The sequence below is a fragment of the Eurosta solidaginis genome, chromosome 5 (genome assembly GCF_040869045.1).
Source record: "Eurosta solidaginis isolate ZX-2024a chromosome 5, ASM4086904v1, whole genome shotgun sequence".
Classification (NCBI taxonomy): Eukaryota; Metazoa; Arthropoda; class Insecta; order Diptera; family Tephritidae; genus Eurosta; species Eurosta solidaginis.
Genome location: NC_090323.1, coordinates 108,820,808 through 108,838,847, shown reverse-complemented (window position 1 = coordinate 108,838,847; position 18,040 = coordinate 108,820,808). Strand labels below are relative to the sequence as shown.

Genomic DNA, 18,040 nt, shown 5'->3' with positions numbered 1-18,040 from the left:
ATAGAAAATTTCGGTGTCGCACGGTGGAAGTTTAACGCTGGAGCGTACCGTCAAATCAGGCTCTTGTGAGAGATGATTTACCGTGGAGGAGGGTTGACGGATGAGGGTGAGGTTATGGATGGTCTCACCCATCAGGGCTGCGCACGTCTGATATGATGTGTAGCAGTTTTGATACTTAACCTTCGCCTCTCGCAAGGCGGCGGTCCCGTCATCGTCGTCGGTAAGGTCTCGGGAATAGCTGCTGAACGACTTCTTCACTGCATCCCAAAGGGCCTTAAGCTCCTCCTTTTTAATTTCTAAGGAAAATAACGTGTGATGGCCTCTGGAGATTCGTTGAACCGATTTTCAAACTCCAGAAGTGCATCACAAGCGCGAGAGAAATCCTGTGCGTTGGCCATGTTCAGGGACCCTGATAAATAGCTATTTACAAATTGGTGAGACAGGGGTACTGCGTAGGGGGACGGTGTTCGTCGCAACTTAAGGGGGTTTGATCAACTATGTTTCAATATTCCGCTTGTGGGTACGTAAGGGGGTGGGGGTGAAAGTTGCCTTTCGCACTGCCGAGGGGGTGGAGCGCTAGAGAGGGGTACTGCGTTCGCCGCAACTTAAGGGGTTACTAAAACTAAGTACCAATAAACTGTTTCAAATATGCAAAGTAAAAAAAAAACTCACCCGTTTACTGCTTCACGTAGGTCGACTTACTGGAGGGCGGCGCCTGCAGATTCCCAAAGCAGTGGGCCGTTCGTCTGGGCCTTGAAAAGGTTGCGCTACACAATTGCTTTCCAATTGGGCGGGCCGTGCGTGAGGGCCTTTGAGATGGTGCTGGTCTGCTTACCCGATTCCAGAAGCGGTGGGCCGTTCGTGTGGGCCGATATCTACACATACAGACTTGGGGATGTGAGTTCAATATAAATTACTTACCTGGCCTATAACTACCACACGTTTTAAGTTTTCCTTCTATCTATGCCTTCTGCCTTTTGATGACTCCGTATAGCTTTTACTGGAATGCAGTAGGAGGGTTGATATTGCCTGACAGCCTCGTTTGTCGCCGAGTTGCACTAGCTTCAATTTTTAACCCAACAAGTTTCAATTTTTAAAACTGGATTATCAAAAAAATGCTTCACTCGGTCAAATTTTCCTCTTGAGAGATTTCAGTGGCTGGCACCCTCTTTTAACCACCTTTTGTGGAATCACTGCCCTGCTTTTCAAGGACTTTGCTCACAAACATTTTAACTTTGATACTCTGCTTTTTTTGGGGGTTATTTTCACCCTTTTTAAGCCGCCCTGCTTTTCAGGGACTTTTGCACTCACACAACTGGCCTAGTATGCTCAGCGTTTTTTTTTTTGGGGGGGGGGGGGGTATGTTCACACTTTTTAAGGCACCTTTTTCACTTCACTACCCTGCTTTTCAGGAACTTTTGGCCACACACACAACTAGCCTAGTATGCCCCTCTTTTTAGGCACCTTTATCACTTCACTGCCTTGCTTTTCAGGGACTTTTGAACTCATACACAACTGGCTTAGTATGCTCAACGATTTCTTTGGGGGGGTATAACAACCTCTTTAAAGGCACCTTTTTTCACTCACTGCCCTGGCTTTTCAGGGACTTTTGCACACATACACAACTGGCCTAGTATGTTCTGCTTTTTTGGAGTATATTCGCATTCTTTTTAGGCACCTTTATCGCTTCACTGCCCTGCTTTTCAGGGACTTTTGCACTCACACAACTGACCTAGTATGCTCAACGTTTTTTTTTTTTTGGTTTTTTTGGGTATGCTCACACTCTTTTAAGGCACCTTTTTCACTTCACTGCCCTGCTTTTCAGGGACTTTTGCCCACACACACTACTGGCCTAGTATGCTCTGCTTTTTTGGGATATATTCACCCTCTTTTTAGGCACTTTTATCGCTTCACTGCCCTGCTTTTCAGGGACTTTTGCTCTCATACACAACTGGCCTAGTATGCTCAGCGTTTTCTTTGGGGGGTATAATCAACTTCTTTTAAGGCACCTTTTTTCACTCACTGCCCTGGCTTTTCAGGGACTTTGCATACACAACTGGCCTAGTATGTTCTGCTTTTTGGGGTATATTCACCCTCTTTTTAGGCACCTTTATCGCTTCACTGCCCTGCCTTTTAGGGACTTTTCCACACACACGCAACTGGCCTAGTATGCTCAGCGTTTTCTTTGGGGGTTATATTCAACCTCTTTTAAGGCACCTTTTTCACTTCACTGCCCTGCTTTTCAGGGACTTTGCTCACAAACACTTATACTTTACTGCCCTGCTACTCAGGGAATTTTAATCTGGTCTTCTAAGGTTTATTATGCCATGGCCACCGGCGGAGACTGTTCGCTTAACAGCCTTATCGCACCGGTATTCTAATTGTGGTCGCGGCCACACTCTTTTGTTGTATCGGAGCGCAAACTGGTCAACGCTCAACTAGTTGTTACGCTTTTCTTGTCTTTCACTGGTCTCCTTCCCGGTGGATCACACTTAAGATATGCTGTGTACGGAAGGCTGTAATGGTAATACAAACTCACAAGAAAAAATATGCGTTTTACTTTAGTTTTTTAATATATGTACATGTAAAAGTACAATACCTACGTTACCTTTTTCCAACTAAAAATGTTACCTTCCTTTGAGTCCTTTCTACCAATGCTTCGCTGTTGCTCCGGTGTGCTTCCTTTTCCTGGGCCGTCCTGGATATGTGCTGGTGCTCGCGGCCGCCGAATTTCCAATAAAAAACCACTAATTTACTTTGTTTTTTCTCCAGCAAACTTACCAAAATCGGTTTTCCCAATGGCTAACTTCTAAATGTCAAAAACCAAATGTAAACAAGCAGCTTCTTACTTGCACTGCTTATTCACAATGGATTTTGGTATGGTGTGTTTGTTTGGTTTCCAATGGGACTTGGCAATTGTTGGTGAACAGGTTTTAAAAAAGCAACATTGTTGGAAAAGACAAAAGGTATGAATTTTTGTTGTTGGACGCGTATATGCAAAAAGAAAACCTAATGGCAGCTGGTTTTATTACCAAAAAATCAAAAAAATATTTCAAGATCCGGCTCGAAGGACCATGTTCGAGCAGGGATAAATGGAGCCGGAATTCCTCGTGAGATCCGGAAGCGGGAAACCTATGGGGCGCCGGTTCTTGAAACTCGCGATAATGAAACGGAAAACTTACCAGCTGTGCCTAACTGTCCAACAACGAACATATAAGTTAAATATCCAAAGATGTAAAATATATATATATATATATGATAGCCTGTCGCACAGGCCTTTATTCAAAATATAAAAGGATGAAATAAAAATGTATTGGCAAACACTCACCTGGTGGATCGCTGATAGAAGAATAAGGGCGAGTCTATAGCTGCTCTTCCCTTTTATAGGCTCTAAGGAACGGATGCCATTTAACGGATCCGTATGATGGAACAAAGTCCAAGAAAGGAAAAATAACGCAACGAGTACTTGCAGCGAGTCTTCTACCTGCGACCCCTTCAGGTGAGGTTTGTAGTTTATAATGCAGACTTTAACATATTAATATTCATTTCTAAAATCTATAGATAGATAGATAGATACTTCTTTATTTCAAAATATTTAACATAAGTATTATGCCCTAAATCTAAATAAAATCGGTTGGATTTTCTTAAAAATATATTTTGAAAAATAAAGAATACGACAATGACTTCTTAGTCGTATATCGGAGTTGTTGGATTTATATAAATTTGGCTTCTAGCTTAAATTTATTCACAATTTCAAAATGAAAACACAAAGTCAAATTAATCGCCTATGTTTTATATTCAAATTGAAAATTTTCAAATTCTGTTATTATTAGTTTTCTCTATTTCAGAGCACCAGTAATATAGTTAATCAATTGTTTTCAATCAAGATCGTTTTCCCTAAATATTCTCTTCCAAAACAAACTCGTCTAATAGGCCTGAATATAGGACATTGGCCTAAGAAATGGTGTATGTATTCCGTTTCATTGAGGTTGCAGAGTGTACAGCTTCTATTGTACCTGCTCTCTAAATAAATTAAGTCGCATCTCGCATTGAAAATCCACATTGTGTTCGCACGAAGCTTTCTTTAAAATACTGCGTCTCTAAATTATGGTCCAGGTATTTATAAATTCGATTTTCACTACTCAGTGATTTTCGCCACATTCTCACTCTGTTTTGAGCTTTTAAGTGCGATAATAATAAGAAATTATTATTTTTCCATGCTTGCCTTGTCGCGTCTTCATTCCGAACTAGGTTCGCCTTATTTCCCAAAGCTTATAATCTCTGTGCCCAAATTACATTTTTGTGTAAAAATTTTTTGGCAATATACTTGGCAAAATATTTTCCTATATTCAAACAATGTCTTGTAAACGTACCTCAAATGCAGATTTAGTGTGCACAAATGTCCGTTTTCCATATCTGATTCCAGCATTATTGCCTAAGTTGGAGTGCAGTTGGGGAGCCTATAAATTCTTTTGAAGAAGTAACATTGCAATTTGTCTACCTCGCTAAACATTTCAGAACCCCACATTTGCGCTGCATACCATTGTATAGCTCTACAGATCGCATTGTACATTTGCCACTTTGCCTTCATTGAAATTTGGTCGTTATTTAAATACGTACCCCAAGTTGCGTTTATGCTTGCCTTCGCAGACGCATTCCTGTTTTCCAGATGCTGTGTAAATACCATTTTTGGTGTGAGCGTTACTCCTAAATATGTATATTCAGATACTATTTTGAGTTGTTCCCCTTTGTATATCCACCCTTCCTTGTTAGACATATTTTATGTTAGACTATGTTTTATGTTAGTTCCTTACGAAACTGTGCACGCGCTTGCCTAAATTAAAGGTCATTTTGAATAATTTATTGTAAATAAAACCAAACAAGTTTAATATTATAAGATATATTTATTAAGTGTTTTATTCACGTCTTGCAGGTGTGTATTCTTCAAGTAAGTATATTGAATTGGAATGCCCGTGGCTCAGTGTTGCCAGCGCCCTTTTTTAATTCATACTTAAGGCTAATGTGCTGATTTACATGAATTCATACTTAAGGCTAATGTGTAGGTACACGTAAAACGCCTACTTACGACTAATGTATAGACACATTACACGCGAAATTTTTTTTTTTTACCACCCATACACGAATCCTTTCCTAAATACCATAACTGCTTATTTGGCTAAATTTACCTCTAAATTCCAACTTTGACAATATGTTTCAAGGTTACGAATCATTTTCTGTACCGTTTGTGCATCATCGGACAAAATTACGGTAATAGTCTAGTTGAGGGGTCGACTGCTAATACGCGACGTAAAAATTCGAGAGTGGTACCCAGAGACGCGTTTCGGCCCCAGGATCTCGAATCCGGTGGCGGAAAACCTCTATCTCTGATACTTCTCGAGATATTTGCGAAAAACCCCCCAAAAATTCCCTATCTTTAAACCCCACTTAAACACTTACTGCGCACTGATCACTCACTTCACCACTTTTAATCATTTTATTAACATGTTTTCTCTTTTTTTTTATCAAAACATTCAACCAGAATGGTTTTATTTTTATTATTTTCTTTGTTTTATAACATTCACCACTTTTCTTATGCCCGAAAAAATTTTTACCTGAAATTGCCAGCGTTGCCACCGGATCGGCGTTTTTTAGGACCTTGGTTTTCCTTACATAGAGTCTACACTTAAAACTTGTTTGTATCTTGGTCTTAAAATCTAATTATGCAATTAAAGAAAAAACTTTATAAATTCTAATAATATCATCATAAATATTCTATACGCATTTAAATGCTACGAGTTGAGTATGACTACGGGGAATGATGAAATATCAAACGGTAAAACTCTATTTGAGGGATTTTGCACGCATTTAATTTTGATCCCACCCCATTGGTGGACCGCCCACCGTAATGTTTTATAATCGCGGCTGCCAACCCAGAAAGGTGTTCTGCGCAAAAATACTGTGGATCCCACCACGGTTTCGGAAGGAACCGCGGTCATTTTTCAAGTTTTCGTTAAAATCTTTTGAACGAGTTAAGAATTTTCTTTCCAACTTCGGATTATTATTGTCGAGGTAAATACGCGTCTTTTGTCACCTCTCTCGATATTTTACCTGGGTTACGCCTCAGGGCTCAGAGCCACGTAGTCACACTTAACTCGTAGAATACTTGACAAACTTAAGTTGATTTGAGAACTTTCACATTAGTTGCGGGCTCTAAAGGTCGAAGATAATGTGTAGGTCTTACAACCTTAGGCTAACAAAGTTGCTTCTATCATTAAAAAGAGAGGGCTGTAGACTCATTAGGGGATTTTGACTGGACACTGCCGTCTGACATCACATTCCTTTAACTTAGGCTTGGTCAGTGATAGCAGATGTAGGAAGTACGAGTTGGAGGAGGAAACGATCGTGCTCCTGCCCTGCGCTTATCAGGATTCAGCTATTAGGAGTGATACATAGGTTCTGGGTTTTATAAGGCTATTCAGTTTGGTCATTAAATAAACTTCTAGTAACACTACGAACCCATTCAGTCTATGTGAGGTATTCACGGACCGCCCAGTTCAACCTAACGTTAGTTGTCTCATAAGTTCTTTTTTAGTGAATTCTACATAGCTACTCAACACAAAGAATAATTTACTTGGTATTCCATTACCAAATATATATGGATACTCGTAGCAGACTGAAGTTGATTTGCGAACTTTCACATAAGTTCTGTTGGTAATTTTATACGACAGCATGACACCGCTAATACGCGTCCAAAAATATCGAGAGAGGTGTCCAATGACGCGTATTGACATCGACAACAATAATCTGAGGGCGAAAAAAAAATGTAGCTCGTTCAAAAAATATTAACGAAAAACCGTAAAGCAGGGGTGGGATTCAAAGTATTTTTGCGCAGAACACCTTTCTACATTGGTGGCTTTCGGCCGCGCTTATAAAAAACTAACTTGGTTGGGTCCAACAACGGTTTGGAAACCAAAACTATACCCGAGAAAAACACCTATGAGATCCTAGATCCAAAACACCTCTTTTGATACCCCTCTTGATGTTTTTGGACATGTATTAATAGTGCCATGCTGTTGTTAGATTACTGTTCCGTTTAATGACTATTGCATGTAATTGTTTACTCAACACATGGAATTACTTTACATGGTATTTTATTACCAAATATGCTGCAAAATTAAAAGTGTACATACATACCTAAAGCTGGAAAAATATCATCTTCATCTGTAAACGTACCTGGCAGGTATTGTGTAGAATATAAGCATATCTATCGTACCATTAACGAACATCATTATTTGCATGTGCATACGGGAGTAAGTACGGGAATAAGAGTAAATGTCTTAATAAAAGGAAATGAAAGTGGAACCCATTCCTTTATTTTGCTCGGAATGTCAGAATAAAAACAAAAAGAAAAAAACAAACAACTTATTACATGTATTACAGTTATTGGTTTATTTTCCAATTACGGTCGATTTCATATTGGGTCAGATCATCTAGGTATTGCCCTAATAGTAATCGTCACTGATGGCTTCCTGTTTGAGCCGGAGCGGCATGAAGTCGGCACACGTGATTCCCCGTGCAGTGTCCCAAGAAAGGCGACAATAATTCCATGGGCAAAGGAAATATTATAGTCGAGTTCTTTTCGGCAGAAATACTGCTGAGAGTTTGCAGATAACGTAACTGAAAAGATAAATAAAAAAGAGACACAATAAATGCAAGGCACGATATGCCTTCGTTGATAATGTAGGCCGAGGTTCTCTTATAATTTGCGTCGTGCTCCTTTTGTATTTTTTCCAACAAATTACAGGGCAATGCAGATGAATTTTCGCTGAGAAGCTTTTCATGGCAGAAATACACTCGTAGTGTTTGCCAAATCACTGCGGAGGGGCGACCCCGATAAGAATAACTTTTTTTAAATTGGAAAAACTTGTTTTTAAACTTTTGATGTAGCCTTGCCCGGGACTTGAACCCAGGATCCTGTTGTTATTGTTGTTGTAGCGATAAGGACACCCCGAAGGTCTTGGGGAGTGTTATCGATGTTGATGGTCCTTTGCCGGATGCAGATCCGGTACGTTCCGGTGCCAAGCACCATAAAGGTACAAGCCGACCATCTCGGGAACGATTTGGTATGACCACATGAAACCTTCTACTCTATCCCGCCCTCGGTGTGGTAGGCGGAGCAAGCTACCACCACCCACTGCGGTCTTACAGTGCGTTGGTCTGTACAGCCTCCACTTCCAAACGGTTAATTCCACCAAGCAAGTTGCCGAAATGACAGTGATGTTTCGGATGTCAATTCGTTCATGACACCATGACGGATCGTGTAACATGTCGTTTTCAACCTCCCAAACACATTGACTATATGGTTCAGTCAGAGATGCCAGTTGTTATGCTGATCTGAACTTAATTGCTTTCGAACTTATGCCTCGGGGTAGGACAGGATTGGAAATGGTTCTTTCCAACCTCCCAATGAGTTGATTCTTAAGACTCGTCCATGGGAATTACAAATTTCTGTGCTTTTCGGAAGCTCTTTCTTTCCGACAGCCTAAAATTAGTAATAACATTATTTTTAAAGTGTTTTATTTAGCTTGACTTGACTGGTTGGCTGGTTGGCGCAAGGATCGAGATATTCAAACAAATCGTATTTGTGGTCCGATTTGGCTCATATTTGGAACACATAATACATACAAGAATAGAAAGACAACTATGAAAAAATCGCCGCTAGGTTCACACCCTGGAAAAAACAACATCAAAATTTGGGAAATAAGGTTTTTCAATTAGAAGAAAATTATTCTAAGCGGGGTCGCCCCTCGGCAGTGTTTGGCAAGCGCTCCGAGTTTATTTCTGCTACGAAAAGCTCTCAGTGAAAACTCATCTGCCTTGCAGATGCCGTTCGTAGCCGGCATAAAACTTGTAGGTCCCGTCTGGCCAATTTTAGGGAAACAAGAGGAGCACGACGCAAACTGGAAGAGAAGCTCGGCCTTAGATCTCTTCGGAGGTTATCGCACCTTAAATTTTTTTATTTTAATACATACATGAATAGAAAGCGACCTATGATGTCCGATTTGGATCATATTTGGAACAAATACATATAACGTATAGTCCGGTGGGAGTGACATCAAAATATTTTGGAGTTCGAGGAGGGACAAGCATCGATAGGATCTCTGAAGGAATTCTGTACGAATTATGCGATTTACCACGTTTTTTTACGTTACAAATCGAAAGGCAACTTACCCGTATAATCAGTCTTCGTGTTGCAGGTGACTTTCAATTTAGACTAAGTCAAAAATATGGTATATGGGACAGAGGCAAGAATGGCAATGAAGTAATCGACGTACCGAAATAAACTCTAAATTTGGAATGGATCCCTTTTTGGGAAGCATAGCTAATAACGAAAACAATGTCCGTAGAGAATTTCTTTCCAGAAAGTCAGGCTTTGAATTTATTGCTAGGAATCATGAACACCAGCCAAGAGAGCAAGGGGAAATAAACCTCTGAGATTTAATCGAAAGAAAGGTTATGCGGAAGACTTATAGTCCCTCGCCACGGTCTAATGGCGGGTATCGACGGGAATATTGTAATGAGCAGTGCGAGGTTCATGCAGGGAAGCGGATGCGCGGGCTAAGTCATACTATGTGACGCTTCGTTCAAAAAGGTATTCCTATCGGCTACCGACTTTGACAAAGCACAGTTTAAAAACTCAATGGAAAACGTTTTAATCTCCCAGGTTCGCAGTTGGGAACGGAATACCCAGGCATTTGGCCGTTTAACATAACGTAGAACATATCAAACAAATCTTTTGATCTTCAAAAAACTAAGCTCAAGCATTTGGAGAGCATTTTACTACTTCTTTCTCTTGAAGATGTTCTTAGAGAACGAAGTAACCGACCAATATACAAAAAGTTCGGGTTAGTACCTTAATGGTGCTGTTTTCAGGAATGTAGCGGATCAATATCGGGCAACGGACCATCAACATCATCAAAACTAGTCAAAACCTTCGTTATCGTCTTTCTGGGCCGGAGCATCTATTCAGTCGCATTCAGCATGTCCTAGCCTGCGAGGCATTTGGGTTAGTTCGAACAGCAAAGGTACCAAAAGCAGCTCATGCCATGTGTGTCTCCACATGACATCAATTGTAATGCGGAACCAAGCCTCTAACAGCAAATTTCCTGTGGTCCAACCCTGTTGAAACTTGGAGTCTCATTAGACGGCTTTGATGACAAATTGTAAGCGGCCACACCTATTAAATGGGGCGAAGCACTGTTAACATTGCAACCAAAAAGATCTAAGATCCTGGGAGACTTGACATGGTCTTTCGTGTACATCGCCAAGAATCAGCAGGTCATTGGCGTGATAGATGAGCCTCGAAAGCAGGAGTGGATCTGTGGCATGAGTCTGAAATATGAGCTTTACAGCGCACATGATAAAGGTAAGCTTCGTTTTTGTATATTATTTAAAGCAAATCTAAATATATAGCTTCTCCAAACCCAATGTCAACTTTACCTAACCGTGGCGAATCCAGTTTCATTAACACCCGAGGCTCTGGCGACCCCAAGCTCCGCATGGAACTAGGTGGTGGGGAGGGGGGGATATCCTGAAGGTTTAATGTAGTCATATAAATCGTTCCCGAGATGGTGGGGCTAGTACCTTAATGGTGCTGTGTTACTTGATCTGTATCCGGCAAAGGACCATCACATCGATAACACTCCCCAAAGCCTTCGGGGAGAAACCTTATCGCTACAACAACAACAACAACCACCTATATATCAGGTTTTGTATATTTGATTCACACTCAAGCCCTAAATACATACAAAATGTTAGAAATTCATTTACAAGAGCTTAACGGTGGTACGCCACTCCACTTATAAAGCAGAGTTAGGTGAGTTCGCCAGAAATTTTTTGGATAGGTCCTGAGCTAAAAGAAGAAAAAAAAAGAAATAAATGGTAGCAGAAAAAGCTGTCTTGGCGGTCGTAATAATTTGGTAGATATAAAAAATAAATAAATGAAGGGTGCGATAACCTCCGAAGAGATTTAAGGCCGAGCTTCTCTTCCAATTTGCGTCGTGCTCCTTTTAATTTTTTTTTTACACTCGAAGTGCCGAGGGGCGACCCCGCTTAGAAAATTTTTCTTCTAATTGAAAAAACTTGTTTCTCAAATTTTGATGTTGCTTTGCTCGGGGCGTGAACCCAGGGTCTTCGGTGTGGTAGGCGGAGCACGCTACCATCACACCACGGCGGCCGTGGTAGATATACCTATGGCCCATTTTATGTTTGGTGCGAGCACAAATGTGCTCTGATCATCACTTTGCGTGTGTGAGATATGAATGCCAGTTTGGTCCTCCTTAGAGGCATTATGTCTGGTAAGGGCTTTCACTGGATGGGAGGTTTGAAAAGATGCCCTACGGAATCATCAGAGTAGCAATTTTTGCGGCCGATGCGTCTGGTTGTTCAATTAAGTAATAAAATACTAAAATAATTAGAATAATAATAAGAAACACCTTTCCCACCCACCTGCAATGCGGATGGACTCGCTGAAAGCATTTCAGATGCCTCTTTCAATGCACGCGACGACTTCATTTCACCTTCAGCAGCAATCACTTTTGCGCGAGCTTCACGTGCTGCTTCTGCTTCAGCTGCCATAGCGCGTTGTAATGCCGTTGGCAATGATACGTCTTTGCTATTCAAACATAAAGTAAATATTCATAAAATATTTTTAAAAAATCCGGCACAATAATTAAAACTTACATTTCCACCCGTTCCACCTTTACACCCCACGGATCGGTTGCCTCATCCAGCGATACTTGCATTGTATGTGATATAGTTTCACGTTCCGTCAATAATTCGGATAAGTTTCGTGTGCCCAGGACGTTTCGTAATGTTGTGACCGCCAGTAAACGGGTGGAGTGACTATAATTAGATACTTGTATGACGGCTTTAAGAGGATCACTGATACGATAATATACAACTGCATCTACTGTGACGGTTACGGAATCCTTCGATAGTACTTCTTGTGGCGGCACATCAAATGAAACGGTGCGCAAATCCACTTTGCAGTAATCATCGACGCAGGGTAATACGAAGAAGACACCAGGACCGCGTGCCCCACCACTACGTAAACGGCCCATACGAAAGATCACAGAACGCTCATACTTTGAGACGACTTTGAAGCATACAAAAATTGATATGGGGAAGGTAAGTATCATAATTATAATGGAAAGCAATGTTGCTATTATTTCCACACAACCCATTTCGTCATTCTCTGCTGTAATGAGGAGAAACAGTTGAATCTATTACTGGTTGTTTGGAGCTTAGGCAGATTTTGAAACATTCTTTTGGAAAATTTACAAAAGTCTCGCATTCATTGCAAAGCTTTAAAGCGTTTCCATGGTTCCCAATATAAAATAAGAGTAAAACGTAGTACGTACGTTTTGTGGAGTGTTAATGGTGTTGATGGTCCTTTGACGGATATAGATTCGGTACATTCTGGACGGCCCAAGCACCATTAAGGTACTAGCTCGGTAATCTCGGGTACTATTTAGTATGACCACATGGAATCTTCTAGGCTATCACGCCGTCCCACCTAAATCCAGAGGAACTTGGGGCCGCCATAGTCTCAGCAGCTAAAGAAACAGTATTCGTCACCGGTAGGTGAGGTTGACAAATGGGTTCGATAAGCTATGAATTACGCTGGCAACCCCTTGAATAAGTGTGGTATTTTACTCGCGTCTTACGACAGGCATACCTAAAAATAAATATAAGGCGCGATAACCTCCGAAGAGATCTAAGGCCAAGCTTCTCTTCCAATTTGCGTCGTGCTCCTCTTGATTTTCCCTACAAATTACAAATTGGCCGGACGGGACCTGCATGTTTTATGCCGACTCCGAGCGTATGGGACTAAACTTATACCATTCAAAAATGCCTTAATACCAGAAATTGATTTTTTTGAGTTGTGTCACTTCTGAAGCGGGGGTGCGATATCCTAATAGAAATATCGTAACTAAGATGCCTTGTTAACAAGGAAGGTTATAACTGAATAAATGTTATTCTTTTACAAAGTTGTTTAATTTAATTAAGTTTAATATGGTTTAGCGATACATATAAGTTTAAAATTTGAATTTGTTTTCTCTTTCACTTACAGAAAGGATGTCATAAGTGCCGGATTCAGAGCCTTTGGCTAATTACGAGTATCTCATTGTAAATGATCAATGGAAGCAAGAGTGGGAGAAGGGCGTGCAGGTGCCTGTCAATCCTGACTCTTTGCCAGAGCCAACCGTTTATGTGCTATCAGAACCAATTATGCCGCCTTCGCATGACTGTAAGTTCTACATGTTATTCACTCAAGTTTAATATGCTTAATACTTTTTTGTAATATTAGCTCCAAAAATCGCTTCCTGCGTATAAGCAAAGACGATACCTACTCGAGCGATTTGCATTGTCTAACAAATGTGGTTACGAAAGCGGAAAATACATGTGCCTACGACAATGACCCGGTCGATGAATCATCGCTGCAATTACTCAATTCCGATCGTAAGCAATATGGTGCTTATTCCATAACGGAAACGCAATTTGAGCGCGTCATCGAAGAACTGGAGGTACGCTGTTACTTTTCTGTTTAATTTGTGTATATACAAATCTATACATAACATAGTACTGAAAGAAATATATTTTTATATATGTACAGATACGATGTTGGAAACAAATACAGGTGATCCTGAAGAATGAGGAAAGCCTTGGCATTGATTATGATGAAAATGTTATATGCGATGTGTGTCGATCACCAGACTCAGAGGAAGCAAATGAAATGGTTTTCTGTGATAATTGCAATATTTGTGTAAATCAGGCATGTTAGGACATGACAGCGATTACATCAGGTTTGTTTTTCTTTTACTTTTAAATAAAAAATACATATTTGAACCTAATCAAAATAACAAAGATATGAAAGCGTTTAGTAATAGTTGTTAAATGTGTAAATTAACTTCATATCCCACCTATAAATGATTTTCCCCTCTTACGAATGTTCACTTAAAAAAAATCTAATTATCAAAAGTATTTTATATTAATTGATCAATCACTAAATTTAAACAAAATATTGTTTTCTTTTATACCAGGACAATGGCTCTGTCGAACATGTTGAGTGGGTATTAATCCAGACTGTTTGCTCTGCCCAAATAAGGCTGGCGCCATGAAATCAACCAAACGTAAAAATCGAAAATCAGATATGAGTTCTGAAGAATGAATTTGTTCCATCTCTTTTTTAGGAAAACTAGAAAATTGTAAAAAATCTCGAAAACGAGAAACGTTTGAGTATGGAAAAATTACAAATATATTACATTCCTGCTAGGAACTCTAGGAAGTACATAGAACCGACTGCCTTGGGCAGCGCGGTTACATGGGTCAAATTATGCCACCAACACAACCTCGACAGGCGCCAATGCCCAGTCGGCCACCCATGCCGGGTCAACCTCCAATACCCGGACGTCCTGGTTATAATGTATGCTAATACAACTAATATATTTCAAATATTGCTGATGATTTTTTTTATATTATTTTCTTTAGCAACCACCTGCACCTGGTACTGGTATGTATCAACAGCCGCAACAGTATGCTCAAGCCCAACGCCGTTTAGATCCCGATCAGATGCCAAATCCTATAAGCGTTATCATTGAAAATAAAAGTAGCGCTGGTGGTGCTTTTATTATTTATTAATATAACTATTTTCATTATCATAAACAAATCTTATGCACGGGCTGTCTTCTTATGTCCACAGAACACCATTTACACAGTGAGCTGAGAGTACTCCACATAAGTTCAGGATTTCGGTAGTATGCATTCAGAAATACCAATTTATCTTACATTATAAATTAATGTATTGTCTTTCGTTAGATAGCATATCCAAAATTTTACGTACTTCTTCAACATGGATAGAGGGCCGCTCTCCACTTTATCGTAACGCCAACAACGAATCACATTTTGGTGAATCGCATTATTCGAACAATTCACATTTCAGTGGACGTCCTCGTGACCGTGTTCGCTCAAGAAAAAATAAAATTTTAGATCAGTTATTAAAAATAAATTTTTGCTCTTTTTTTATTTTTTGGTGGCCCTGATAAGGGCCTCTTATGACGTCCCGAAAGGACGAAAGTAATATCAATTAGTTAAATTTAATCTCTTTGTTAATTTTTTGGTGGCCCTGATAAGGGCCTTTTGCGACCTCTCGAAAGGACCAATAAATGTCTGCATATATCTGAAAGAATAATAAATTTGACATCTTTTTTTACATATATACTTTTTACTCACCATGCTAAGGTTGCGTTGCTCAGCTTAGGGACCATGACCGCGGCGGGAATTCCTAGCGCCTTAAGAGCCGCTTGGAGTATACACAACCCCGATGTGTTTGAATAAATAGTGAATGCGGTCCCCCATATTGGTATTCTTTCTATTGAATAGAAATTCCGCTATGTAACCGTCGAAATTTGTATCTGTTCGGCCATAATCTGGAATAGAGGACCGGAATTCCCGCCAGTTCCGTTCGATGTTTTGGGTGTGGGCACCAGTCACCGGGTCAACAAAATTTTGGAGTGATTCACCGAAAAATGGGTGTACCCATGCTCCTCCAGGCTATCATATGCTTTCCAGCAATCGCTTATTATAGTAGTTCCAGGCGCTATTTTTTCCTTAATAACCTGGAGAAGTGTTTCCCTGGTCCTGTCTGCGACAGCCGAGACAAACATTTTGCGAGGCCCTCTCTCTATGCCACCAAACACCCATTGGCCCTCTATCATTCGGCCGAGATTGTACTTTCTGCGGCCCATTTTGGCCTCGTCTATTTCCACGGTTTTTCCGGGACCGCCTATCGTACTATCCCCGTTGTGTATGCTCCAGTCTACCAACACCTCTCTAATGAAGCTTACCCAGTCACTGCAGCTTTGCTTTGATATCCTAAGGTCTTCCATTATTGCGTTTACCTTCGGGTAGGGCGACGTTATAAAAAGCACCACAAGCTTGCAAATGGTTCTTGTGCTGAGCCTGGCTCCCGAAAAGAAGGTGTTGGCTTTTCGGCTCTGTTTAAAAGAGCATACGACCTTACGTTTTTTATTGGTGGTTGTGGTCATGGTCCTCTGCCGAGTGCATACCCACATGTCGTCTACCAGTCTACATGGGTTGGAGCACTGGCCGCATGCCATGGCCCCAGCCAATACGCCATGCGCCACCAAAAAATCGTCCAAGTCCTCGTCATTTAATTCCATAAACGATGACCGCGTAAATTGGCACAATTGGCAGTCCATTTTTCTAAAAAAAAGTAAATTTACCAAAAATCTTTATTTTCGAATAACGTGTTCGAATAGTAATGTAAGGTATTTTAATTTCATTTTATTTATTAAGAGAATTATATTATTCGAATAAAGAAATAAAAATTTCTAATAAATATCATTAGACAACATTTCGATGAAAAATTTAATTAAAAAAATAAGCAAAAACATCAATTATTGTTTTCAATATTTTATTTATATGTCCTTGTATGTGTATGTTACATAATGTTCATGAACTTTGATTTTGAAATTTTTTGTAAACAGTTTATCAAAAACAAACAAACATTTTGTTTATTAAATAGAACAACTTAATACATTTGTGGGGAGGATCCTTAAATCTAGAAAGTAAAATTTCCAAGTTTTTTAATTAGAAAATTTTGAAAAAATATATGGGCTATTCACGTTAGCCTGCTTATCAAGCAATTTGTTTTGTCTAATATATTTTATTTTTGTAATATAGTAAAAAAAAAGTACTAAATGAGCTGATAACAGGGGTGAAGGAATTACTATTCATAGAACAAAGAAGTGAAATAACAATTAGCTAAAAACAAAGATATTTTTTTAGTTGAAAATAGCGTTGCTTTTTCGAGTATTTAGTTGGTTATAATATTACAAAAAGAGTAATTATAGTTATAACAGTTCGTTACAGGATTCATTTAAAAAAACTCAAAAAGAGAACGAAAAAGCTGGGTTAGATATTAAAAATAAAATATATCGAATTTTAATTACAAATAATTTGCAGCAAATCCATGGCCATAAAAGCTCATAATTTAAAAAGGTATATGTACTGAACTACCGGTTTCGAAAGGTCCTTAATCCAGAAATGCTGCCGGAAGATACTCCAAACGATCCCCAAATAGCCCCGAAATGGCACCGACGGGATCCCGGACGGATCCGAAAATTATCCATAAATGATGCCGGAAGGAACCCCAAAAAATCACGAAAAAGTCCCGAAATGACAACGACGGGATCCCGAATGGATTCCGAAAACCATCCAGAAATGATGCCGGAAGGGACGCCAAAAAATCCCGAAATGAGTCACAAAGACAAACGTCTGGACAAACATCCAAACTTTCCCATTTATAATATACTAGCCTTTACCCGCGGCCCCGTCCGCAAGGAGAAAATTAAATATATACATATGCTATTCACGTTAGCCGGCTTATCAAGTTATCTGTTTACATTTTTGTTTCTGTGTAATGCATTTTATATTTGTAATTGAGTAAAAAAAGAACGAAATGAGCTGATAACCTGATAGGATCCCAAAATGATCCCGAAATTATCCATAAAAAGCCACGAAATGACCCTGACGCTATCGCGGACGGATCCCACAAACCATCCAGAAATAATGCCGAAAGGGTCCCCAAATGATCCGGTATTAGTCGAAAAAAAGTCCCAAAATGACTCCGACGGCATCCCGGACGGATCTCGAAAACCATCCAGAAATGATGGCGGAAGGAACCCCAAATGATCCCGAAAAAGTCGCGAAATGACCCCGACGGGATCCCGGGCGGATCCCGAAAACCATCCAGAAATGATGGCGGAAGGGACCCAAAATGACCCCGAAAAAGTCGTAATGATCCCGGAAACCATCAAGAATTTATCTCTCAAAGGTACGCAAATGATCCCGAAAATACCCCGACGGGATCCCGAACGGATCCCGAAACCCATACAGAAATGATGCCGGAAAGGTCCCTAAATGATCGCGAAATAGTACCGAAATGATCCCGGAA

At 40.0% G+C, this 18,040-nt stretch overlaps 2 protein-coding genes and 2 long non-coding RNA genes across 11 annotated transcripts; 3 read left to right on the top strand and 1 right to left on the bottom strand.

The window, feature by feature from the left end:
- The first annotated feature begins 6,620 nt into the window (after positions 1–6,620).
- On the top strand, positions 6,621–10,553 carry LOC137254479 (uncharacterized). 5 transcript variants are annotated; one of them, XR_010954008.1, is made up of 3 exons: positions 6,621–7,673; positions 9,041–10,426; positions 10,520–10,553. It is a non-coding gene; the product is annotated as an uncharacterized lncRNA (long non-coding RNA). The 5 variants fall into 5 exon arrangements; XR_010954006.1 differs by having other exon boundaries at positions 6,621–7,716; XR_010954007.1 differs by having other exon boundaries at positions 6,621–7,740.
- On the bottom strand, positions 7,397–12,552 carry LOC137254478 (band 7 protein AGAP004871-like). 2 transcript variants are annotated; one of them, XM_067792176.1, is made up of 4 exons: positions 12,423–12,552; positions 11,743–12,259; positions 11,509–11,674; positions 7,397–7,677 (listed from the first exon to the last, which is right to left on the bottom strand). In XM_067792176.1, exons 2-4 carry the CDS (start codon positions 12,243–12,245, stop codon positions 7,516–7,518), a joined length of 831 nt encoding a protein of 276 aa, XP_067648277.1. In that variant the 5' UTR covers positions 12,246–12,259; positions 12,423–12,552; the 3' UTR covers positions 7,397–7,515. The 2 variants fall into 2 exon arrangements, with proteins under 2 accessions (XP_067648277.1, XP_067648278.1); XM_067792177.1 differs by lacking the exon at positions 12,423–12,552 and having other exon boundaries at positions 11,743–12,266.
- Positions 12,553–13,378: 826 nt separating this feature from the next.
- LOC137251949 (uncharacterized) lies at positions 13,379–14,194 on the top strand. The gene is made up of 3 exons (XR_010953399.1): positions 13,379–13,589; positions 13,679–13,868; positions 14,106–14,194. It is a non-coding gene; the product is annotated as an uncharacterized lncRNA (long non-coding RNA).
- An 8-nt stretch (positions 14,195–14,202) lies between these two features.
- LOC137251948 (protein transport protein Sec24D-like) lies at positions 14,203–15,182 on the top strand. Of its 3 annotated transcripts, none has more exons than XR_010953398.1 (3): positions 14,203–14,488; positions 14,554–14,816; positions 14,881–15,182. XR_010953398.1 is itself a non-coding variant. In XM_067787007.1 (3 exons), the coding sequence occupies exons 1-2, from the start codon at positions 14,387–14,389 to the stop codon at positions 14,701–14,703; spliced, it is 252 nt and encodes an 83-aa protein (XP_067643108.1). In that variant the 5' UTR covers positions 14,203–14,386; the 3' UTR covers positions 14,704–14,779; positions 14,881–15,182. The 3 variants fall into 3 exon arrangements, 2 of the variants coding, with proteins under 2 accessions (XP_067643108.1, XP_067643107.1); XM_067787007.1 differs by having other exon boundaries at positions 14,554–14,779; XM_067787006.1 differs by having other exon boundaries at positions 14,554–14,819.
- Positions 15,183–18,040: the final 2,858 nt, after the last annotated feature.